Here is a 10,725-nt window from a genome sequence, read left to right as displayed (position 1 = left end):
GATATCTGTTGAGATTTTGGACAATTTAACAATAAAAGTCATTTTTTTTTTGTAATAATAACTTGAATTCGAATCACCAATCTTTTTTTCTTTTTTTTTTTTTTTTTTTTTTTTTTCTGAAAGATCGAATCACCAACTTTTAATATATATATACAAAAAAAAAAAAAAAACCAAAAAAACCAAAAAATATTGTCTCAATCATGTTCTTATACTCTTAAGCATGCCGGATTTTTCCATAGGTTTGAGCCTGGGATTTGTGGACGAAAGAAGAACTGGATTGGGCTAGAGTCGGTCCATATTCTTACCCTTTTCTTTTTTTTAAAAAAATTTGGGAGTCATAATCTTATTCTTATGGATTTGGGCAGTTAAATTTGGTTTTCAACTAACCATGTCATATTCCAAAATAATAATAATAATAATAATAATAATAATAATAATAATAATAATAAAACTAAGCTATCCCATAAGTTTTATAAAAAATTTTGAAAAAAAAAGGAGAAATAACTGAAAATCTAGTATAAAAGGTTATAAACTGATCGCAAATCAACAAATATATGAGTCATAGTAAAATTTTACCAGTAACTCGGCAAAATTATTGGTTTCAAAATTAATGATAAATATATAGAAAAACAGCTCAATTTAAGAAAATATCCGGATTTTTCCATGGGTTCGAGCCAAGGATTTGTGGACGAGAGGATTGGGCCAGGGTCAGTCCATATTCTTGTGTCCTTTTTTTTTTTTTTTTTTGGGAGTCATAATCTTATTCTTATGGATTCGGCGAGTTAAATCTGGTTTTCAACTAACTATCCCATATTCCAAAAAATAATAATAATTATAAAAAAACTAACTATCCCTTAAGTTTTTTAAAAAATTTTGAAAAACAAAAGTAGAGATAACCGAAAATCTAGCATTAAAGGTTATAAAACTTATTACAAATCAACAAATATATGAGTCATAGTAAATTTTTATTAGTAACTCGGAAAAATTATTGGTTTCAAGGTTAATGATGAATATGTAGAAAAACAAGCTCAATTTAAGAATATACAAATAAATAAGACAAAATATATTTTTTTCATGTGTAATGACACTGCCTTCATAAAAGCCTGTCAAATTGGAATTGGACCATTCATGAAGAAAAATCATATAAGGCCCAAGCCCAAAACTAAGATTTGAGGTATGCTATATATGTGTATATATATATATTTTTTTTCTGGTGACTCGATTTTCAGGTATGCTATGAGGCAACTATTTTCATGCAAACAAACCCAATGCACTGCTATGTAAACCAGCGATTTTATTAAAGAAAAAAAAAAAAAGGGGGAGATTTCATCAAAAGAGCGAAAAAAAAAAGTGATTTCATAAAAGGATCTACTTGATGTAATATTATAGTCCATAAATGATGTTGCCTAAGAAAACCTTTAGGAATAAAATTAAAATCTAACCAAACTTTATATATATATATATATATATATATATATATAATTTTTAATATTAAAAATATAAGTATTTGAATTCAAAATTATTACGGTGAAACAATGGTAAAGGTACTATTAAAACATAGATTAAATGACCAAAATAAAGGAATGATTTTTCAAATTATCAAAAATTCTACGATTGAAATATTTATGGCCGTCAGATTGCCATAATTATCTTAATCATTATGGTTATGGATAACTTTTTTTTATAATTTTTCTTTATAAATTTTTTACTATATTAAAACTATAGTACTGTTGTAATTATTCAATTATTAAATTAGCTCTACATATTTTTGGAAGTTCTTAGATCATAGGGGTCACTAAAAAACAATTATATACTAATTTTTTAATCTTACAAGATTTCAATTTCTAGTGCAAAATACTAGGTGCAACAAAACTAAAGTTAACCAAATTAATAATAAATTACAATAACATCATATAAACGCAAATCATTATAAAGTGAATTCACCCCTCCCTCTCTTTCTTTTTCAGCATCTAAAACCATCATCTATCACCTTTTTTTTTTTTTTTTTTTTTTTTTTTTTCAAATAGAGAACCATATTTTATAGGAAGACATGACAGCGCAAAACTGGTTGTCTCAAACTAATTAATCTTTTATGCTCATTACATGTACACGAATATTATTTAAATTAATTAATTAATTACTTTAGTTCAATTATTTAAGCTCTTCCAGGGGTTCTTGGATCATGGTGATTATTTGCTCCTGTTCCTGGATAGTCTGTGTTTTCCATAACCATCCTCCCCTCATAAAATCCTTCTTCTCCCACCTCAAATAGCTCCTCTCCATCCTCCAACTGAACTTCACTCTGCAAATTAATAACAATAGTAACTTCACGTTTATTAAGGGATTAATGGATTCAATTTCAATTAAGACGAAATTATTATCTCTTTGAAAATAACAGGGGATAAAGTTAGGGGAAGTCAAATACATATATAAATATATAAAAAAAATTATCTACTGGCTTTTATTGGATAATTTATGTTGGACGTTTTACGACCAATTTCACATTACTTGTGGTGTATTAGAGGTAATAAACCATGATAGTGCACAATATAAACTATTATGATAACCCAGTTGATGATCCAGTTGATAATTTTTATAAAAATGTATATAAGGTCAATAAATAAAATTTTTGTTCATCTGGGTTGCATGCCTAAGTATTGCTCTAACATATATTATTTCTGGTATATATATATGATATGTAAACAAGCTCAGTAATAATTTGATAAGTACTTAGTTTTTATATATATACATACGTAGAGAGAGAGAGAGAGAGAGAGAGAGAGAGAGAGAGACCTGAACAAGTAAACTTTGTGGTGATGAAGAATCTTCCATAGTTGATTTGAGGACCCCTATAAAGTGACAGATAAACATATCACTAATTTTATGCAAATTAAATCAATAAACTAAAGGCTAAATTTAAAGGCAAAAGCTAAAAGTATATGATCCCCACCTACCACTCCGGCGCCTAATATAAGTAAATAATAGAAATGAATATTAAAGAAAATGAAAGTAATAGTAATAATTTGGGCTTACTGGTAGTAGGAATTGCAGAAGAATAGAGAAGGTTTGAGAAACCCAGAAGGAGTAGAACCAAAAGGAGTGTAAGGAGGAGCTTTTGCACCATCTTTGAATTTTGATGATTAAACAGATCTGGTGGTAGCCGGATTTGGAAGAAGGGGGAGAGAGAGAGAGATAGAGAGAGAGAGAGGGGGGGGCAGTGAGGCTGCTGTGGTATTTGGCCAGATATAGAGCATGTGGGTCTGTGGTTCTTATATATATATATATATATATATAGAATAGCAGGCTGATCAAGATTCAAGAATAATTGATCAATTGACTATGCAGAAAAACACACTAAAAAGTAGTAAAAGTAGTAATAACATCGAAGTCAACTTTCAACTTTCATTTTATTTTGTTTCCTTTCTTAAATTTATCCCAAAATTTCTATATTTTCATTTGTGGTCGGGTTCCCACTTGCGTACTAATTTCCCAGAAAAACAAAAAAAAAAAAAATAGAAAAGTTATGTTATTTTAAGGTCCATTTGGTATAACTGATAAAAATAGAATTTTAATATATAGAATTTTATATAATAAATTTTTTTTAAAAATTTTTTTATTAAAAAGTTAATAAGTATTTAGCTGTAAATAAAAAACTGTATTAAATGTTCAATGAGTTTCCTATATAAACTAAAAAAGCTGTATTAAATGCTGATTGAGTTTCTATATAAACTAAAAAAAAAAATTTTCTAAAAAAAATAAAATTTGAGTTTTTTTGAAAGCTGTTTCTTTAGTCAACAAGTATTTGTTAATTTTTGTTAAATATTTTTATTTTTTAACAAGAAAGCTTATGGCTTTCAAATAAAGCTTTTGGTCTAGAAAAAAGCTCTGCTAAACAGGCACTTAATGTCATTGGCATATATATATATATATATATATATATTTATATATAAGCAAAAGTAAATTGGTGAAAAAAAATATTTCTTTTTGCAATCCCTCTTTAGTTTTTAATTCACAAAAAAAAAAAAAAAATTAAATAACCCCCTAAGCAGTGGCGGATCCAAGCAATTTAGTCAAAGGGCACAATTAAAAAAAAAAGTTTTAAGAAATTAAATTATAATTATTGATAACAAAACCAAAAGTTGTTTATTCATAAGTACACAATTAGTAATTTATATATTCTATTCAAATATTATGGTATACTAATATAAAACAATGAAATAGTTATAATAGAAATAATATTTAAAAAGATAAAAATTTTACATGTAATAAATTAGAAAACTACATATAAATTGATTGTCTTTTCTTTTTTGTTGTATAAAAAATTAGTTTCAGTGGTGAAAGATATTTTTAAACATTGTTTTTTAAAGAAAGAAATTTGTAGGCTTACATGTAAATTTAAAAAATGTTTTTGCAATCATTAATAGAGTATTTAGAATTGGATTTGACAAATTTGTTAAGAAAAAAAGAAAAACTAATTTAAATAAGGAAATTTATGAATAACAGATGTGCCTAAAATTTAAGCGATAGTCAACCAATTAGGGAAAAAAAGAGTAAAAATGTTAAAAAAAAAAAAAATTGACCCCATATAATTAGCTATGCTCATTTAAGTTGCAATTTTAATTTTTTTTTATTTTTAAATCTGATATAAGTTCCTTCATTGTAAAATATTTTAGTTATACAAAATTTTATCTGAATTCATTTTCATGGTTTTCTTGATTCTTTCATAATTTTTACTCTTTTCTTGATAATTTTATTTTTAAAAATTTATATCAATATATTTTCTTTTTCAATATTTGAGACAAAACTTATTAAAGAAAAACATTGGTATCCCTTCTTAATTAATATCCTTACATTATTGTCATTTTCAGCTGAAACTACACATTCATTAAGATATACTTGAGAATATTATTTCTTTTACTATGCTATGAGGACTAGACATAAGCTACTAAAAAGTCTAAAACCTTTTGTAAAAAGGAGAGAAGCCCCAAGAAGATACAACTTTCTTCTTTTCTTGTTCTTTTACTACTTTTTTCTTTTAAAATAATTTGTTTGGGTGAAAAAGAAGGCACAGCTTGATGATCATCGCTATTCACAACGTACCACTTTCATATTTCTCTATAATTCAGCGACGTTTAATTGACTTTATAGTACGTTCTTTTGTTTGTGGCTTTAGTAATTCAAAGAAGTTTTTCAACGATTCAACCAAAAAAATAAAAAAAAATAAAAAAATAAAAAAATAAAAAAGTTTTTCAACGTGAATATTGAACTTTGACTCTTAACCAATAAATAGATAACTAATCATTTTGTCGTAAAATTGACAATAATACAATCAAAGCGACAATAATACAATCAAAGTATTCCAAACAAAATACTATCTTGGCTATTATCAAATAAATTATCTGAACTTTTGTCGATACAATTATTTTATGGTATCTAACACCATATATATAAATGTGTATATATATATATATATATCAACCCAAATACGACAAAACTCTTGTATTCAATTTATATTAACTGTTATCTGTTTAATTTTTTTATTCATTTTTTATATTTTGGTAAGGTCATGAACGGCATGTTAACCTATATGAATGATTTCAATATTTCAAGAGAGAACGTATTACATATAACAAAATCATCATGTTCTTCTGTTATTTTCAATTATAAGCGGCAACTTCAACCTAATAACTTATACACAATGTTGAAATAAAATATGTAAATCCTATAAAATAATTATTAGTATTATTTATCAAATTATCAGTAATTAATAGTACTGTTTATCAAATTAAAAAGGAATTCAATTTTCATATATTTATATAAAGAATATGTTTATTTGGATTATCTATATTGGAGTAGCACAGAGATATAGAAGGAATCTTTCAAAAGAGTATATAATTGAAGTTGGACTTTAATTGAAAAGGGTGGCACAGCATTGAGTTTGGGCGGTGGGGAAGACGTGTGATAGATGACATTCTAGTTTGTCATATAATAGATTTTTATGACATGGTCATTTGTCCCTTTGGCTCACCTCCCACTCATCGACTGCTTTGGTGGTCCCTTTGATATGTACCTAGTCGGTATACTCCCATAATAGAGAGATTTTGCAACACACACATACACGCATATATATATATATATATATATATATATATATCCCCTACCTCTAGCTTTATGAGGCAAGATCATCAGAGAACCACCTAAAACTTATCATCTATATATTAATCAAGATAGGATAATTGGAAAAAAATAATAATAATAAAAGAGAAAAAGTAAAGGGGAAAAAAAGAGTGAGAAAAGTTGAGCTTCATTTTATGTGTAGTTATTTTGTTTAGAATTTTTCTATTATCATCGCTATCATTGATTATCGCCAGTGGTAAACTGTAATTGATATAACGAAACAATTAATTTTAATTAAATTTAAAAGTCCATATGAAAAACTTAATTCATAATTAACTTTTGTTAATTATTATCATCAAATCCACTCACGATGGATTAAAAATGATGATAGATAATAATTTTTTTTTAGTATTAAATGATGCTGTGCAACTATTTTTGTTAGTATATATATATATATATAATTTTGATTGGTTGGATTTGGCCTAGTTTACATGTTATATTGGGGAACTATATATTGATTTAACACTTGACAAGTGTTAAAGATTATTACACGTTCAACTAAATTTTTAGATTTATATAATATTAGTTTATCATAAGAATCATGTAGATGCGGTCGTGGTTGTGATTCATATGGTGATTGCAATATACATATATATATTTAGAGAGAGAGAGAGAGAGAGAGAGAGAGAGAGAGAGAGAGAGAGAGAGAGAGAGAGAGAGAGAGAGAGAGAGAGAGAGCATGAATAATTAACAAATGCATAGGTTTTAAATGAATATCAGTTTGTCACCCACTGATCAAGTCCTTGACAAATTTCTTTCTAATCTTGTGTTATCACTTCCTTGGTTTCACTAGACATCAAACCTTTATTTCTTTCTCAACTTTTGAGATTGATATAACATAAAAATAGTAAAAATCAAACTAATAAAATATCACAAATCAATTACTATATATATAACAATTGAACGTTAGCTAATCAAGTTCTAGATGTTGAAAGAAATATTCCAACTCACAGTCTCACATAGATAAAAATAAACACTACATAGTTAAAATTAAACACTTTATGCCTACGAATTAAAATAGCAGGTGAAAATAAGATTTTTAGCACTTAAAATAATGACAAATTAACTTAAAGTTCACAAGAATAAGACTTCGTATTTTAAAACAATATCAAAACATTGCCTCGCAATATTTTTTCAACAAGATTAAAAACTATACAAAAAATCAGAGTGTAAAATTAACCAAAAGAAAAGAGCTTGATAGTTAAATTCCAAGAAAAGCTTTTAAATGTTTTCCTCACATTAACTAATATGCAGTGGAAGTTTTAGAACTAGGGGGGAAATACCTTATGAATACAAAAACTTGAAGTTTAGGATCATAATGAAGAGTACCTTGAAGATAGTGTAGAATATGCTTAATAGTTTGAAAATGTAGCATGGTTGGATTATTGAAGTATTGGCAAACTTGGTTTGCAACATGTGAAATATCTGACCTGGTGAATGTTAGGTACTACAATGCTCCTATAGGACTTTGAAAAGTTGTAGCATCATTGGGTTCATTTGCTATTTTAGTAAGCTTGTCTTTGATGGTCGTTGGAATAGTAATAGGTGAACAAAATACCAATCCTTTCCTATAAAGTAAATCCTTTATGAATTGAGATTGAGACAAGAAAGCACCATCTTTGAAATATTTAATTGAAATTCCGATAAAATAATTTAGAATATCAAATCCTTTATGGCAAACTCATATCCAAGTTTTTGTATGCGAGCTTGAGCAAGTCTTTTGCTATTGTTAGCAACAATGAAATTGTCCAAATAAATTAAGAAGAGAATAGTAATTAAGCCATGACAAGAAACAAATAGAGAAGGATATGCTTTGTTATAAAGAATCAAATATGATCAAGAAATTGAGACAACCAATCAAACCAAGTTCGTAGATCTTGTTTAAGTCCACAAAGAGATTTTTCAAAGGCGGCACACATAATTTGGGAAGCAAGGATCGATAAAACTTGGGGGTTGTTCTATATACACTTGTTATTTTAAATTTCCACGTAGGAAATTATTATTGACATCAAGTTGCTTCAGAACCCATTTGTTTGAGATAACATGAAAGAAGATAAGCCAAATTGTGGTTGTCTTAGTACTTGGACTAAAATTTTCTGCAAAATCTTATCCATGAATCTACATAAATCCTTTGGCCACTGAATGAGCTTTGAATTTGTCCATAGAATCATTTATATTTTAACTGATTTACCCACTTCAAACCAATCACAATGACATGTGGAGGACATGGTACCAGTTTCCATGTATTGTTGACTACCAAAGCTTGAAGTCACTCTTTCATTGCATTAACTCAATGACTTTGTTAGAGTGTTGTCACTAATGGGAAGAAGCATCATTTGTGAAACAAGTGTGGGATCATTGTGTAGTTTGCATTGCTAATCATTTTGTGAGATGGCACCGAGTTATTCACTTACTCCTTAAAGTGGCAATTTTTATTCAATTGCTAGAATCTTTGGATCAAAGGCTAGCTAATTAACAAACAATTACTATGAAATATCTTTTGTTAAGCTAGGTGTTGTGAGATTTCTACTCGTAAGTATATGAAAATATAAAATGGTTATTGTGAGTAACCAAGTATTGACCCTACAGAGAAGTTGGTTTTAATTAATTTGCCTTGTTTAGATCCAATTATTATATTAGAGAGATCGTTTTTGTAAATCGAATCAAATTATTACCTCAAAAATTATATATATCATTAAATAGAAAATCAAATAGAATGACGAAAATACCAATTGAATAGATTAATTGAAAGCTTTGATTGTGAACAAAAATCCATAATACTAGGTAGAATCAAGAAGACAAAAAGGTAGGTATTGAAGAGATTACATAAACATAATAGATGTGTCGAAGGATTTACTATCACTCTTGTCCTTATCCTGCTTCAATGCCTTTCATCTTCTTCTAAAGCTCCTAAGCTTCAAACAAACTACTCTAACGGTGGAATAATGATGATGGAATGAATAAGAGAGGAATGGTGCTTAGTTAGTGGCTTGAAAGGATGACGGATGTGTGTAGATTGTTCCTTTCAAACATGAAATACAAATCCTTAAATAAAATTAGTGTTTCTTTCTTTTTATATTAATTTCTAAAATAAATATATTGTCTCTCATAATATCCATCTCCTAAAAATTAGAAGTGCCACCTGCTATGTAACATTCAGCTTCCATTGGTAGACCTATCTCTTTGCTAATATTTGTCTTCAATTTAGCTACTGCACTTAGTATGTGACTTTTTGTTCAAAGTTTCTCAAGACATCACCCATCCTTGGAGTACTCTTACATAAGCATGCTTAATTTCAGAGTTCTTTTGAATGCTCAATAATATAAAAGTGATTATTATTACATTTGAAAAATGCCGTAATCGATATTGCTAATATTGTTCTCATTTTAGCCACCATACTTGGCTTGGGGTTTTTTCTTCAGAGCTTCCTAGAAGGCCATCCATCTTTGAAGTACTCTCACATAAGCATGCTTAACGTTTTGAAGTTCTTTCGAACATTGAAATCAATTTTTTTGAAAATACCTCAGTATTATGACAGTGAGTATTATTATATTTGAATCATCTTCTTATCTAAGCCTGGACGATGTGTGATTGGCAGTTGATTGTCACAATCTATACCCTTGGGCTCACACTTCTAGCTAGTACAGACTTTGATATCATTTGTAACACCTCACCATTATTGGCAGATCTATCACTTGCTACCGATATTGGTCCCAATTTAGCCAGCGCACTTGGTATCATATTTTTTTATTGAGAGCTTTCCAGGAGGTTATCTGATATGAACCTAGAACGACCTGCTCCTAAACCCGTATTATATTAGCCTAGATCTAATTATGTTCAAGTTCTAATAGTCACCTCAACCCTTAACCAACATGTGATTAGAAATCTTGGTATATCGAAAACGCCACCATAGGTGATGGATGGCCTATTGATAAGTCAAACTAAAACACTCATTCACTAATGGTGTTTTAGATGTTCAAAAGAACAAAGAGAATTCAATATCAAAAATAATTTCTGTATAAAATTCAAGCTTAATTCTTATTGAAAAATAAGCCTTTAAATAGGCTACAAAGTCATGAAATAAACCCTAAAAACAAAGGGAAAACCGGCTATACAAAGTGGTTTCCTATGGTGGCCGAAATTCTCACTCCTTTCCTAATTTAATTTGGATTAATTAATTCCTTTATTTTGAATTAGGAATTAATTAATTTACAATGAAAATAATAAAATAATAACTTTCCTAAACTTATTTTCCAGCAAATAAATAAATAAAAACAAAAAAAGTAATGATAATTTCCTAAAACAAAAAGTAGAATCAAATTAGGAAACTAAAATACTAGCTTTTTGACTAAGTTGACTTTGATCATTCTTTGACCAATTTGAGCTCCAAATCAGCTTCAATATGTTTTTTAGGATGCCAAATAAGCTGTTCATGAAGTCCCACATGTTTTCCTTTCTTGGAAGAAAGAGAAAAAGCCAACTCAGCACAATATAGTAAAGCCAGCACAAAATACAGCGAAAACAGGCCAAATTTACTAGCTGTCCATA

General features: G+C 28.1%; 1 protein-coding gene across 1 annotated transcript; it reads right to left on the bottom strand.

Moving 5' to 3' along the window:
* Positions 1 to 1,878: 1,878 nt before the first annotated feature.
* Positions 1,879 to 3,261, bottom strand: LOC107405246 (uncharacterized). Its single transcript, XM_016012276.4, has 3 exons — positions 3,034 to 3,261; positions 2,794 to 2,849; positions 1,879 to 2,302 (listed from the first exon to the last, which is right to left on the bottom strand). Exons 1-3 carry the CDS (start codon positions 3,122 to 3,124, stop codon positions 2,156 to 2,158), a joined length of 294 nt encoding a protein of 97 aa, XP_015867762.4. The 5' UTR covers positions 3,125 to 3,261; the 3' UTR covers positions 1,879 to 2,155.
* Between the last annotated feature and the right edge of the window lie 7,464 nt (positions 3,262 to 10,725).

Source organism: Ziziphus jujuba, chromosome 11, assembly GCF_031755915.1.
Source record: "Ziziphus jujuba cultivar Dongzao chromosome 11, ASM3175591v1".
Taxonomy (NCBI): domain Eukaryota; kingdom Viridiplantae; phylum Streptophyta; class Magnoliopsida; order Rosales; family Rhamnaceae; genus Ziziphus; species Ziziphus jujuba.
The sequence above is the reverse complement of the archived record's forward strand: the minus strand, read 5'-3'. Positions and strand labels throughout refer to the sequence as shown.

What these genes read in the sequence shown, in the direction of transcription:
- LOC107405246 (XM_016012276.4), bottom strand. Translation starts at nt 3,124, where the DNA reads ATGGTGCAAAAGCTCCTCCTTACACTCCTTTTGGTTCTACTCCTTCTG. An exon ending in TTCTGCAATTCCTACTACCA is followed by an intron (nt 2,850 to 3,033) that starts GTAAGCCCAAAT and finishes GTCACTTTATAG; the next exon opens with GGGTCCTCAAATCAACTATG. An exon ending in CACAAAGTTTACTTGTTCAG is followed by an intron (nt 2,303 to 2,793) that starts GTCTCTCTCTCT and finishes ATTAATTTGCAG; the next exon opens with AGTGAAGTTCAGTTGGAGGA.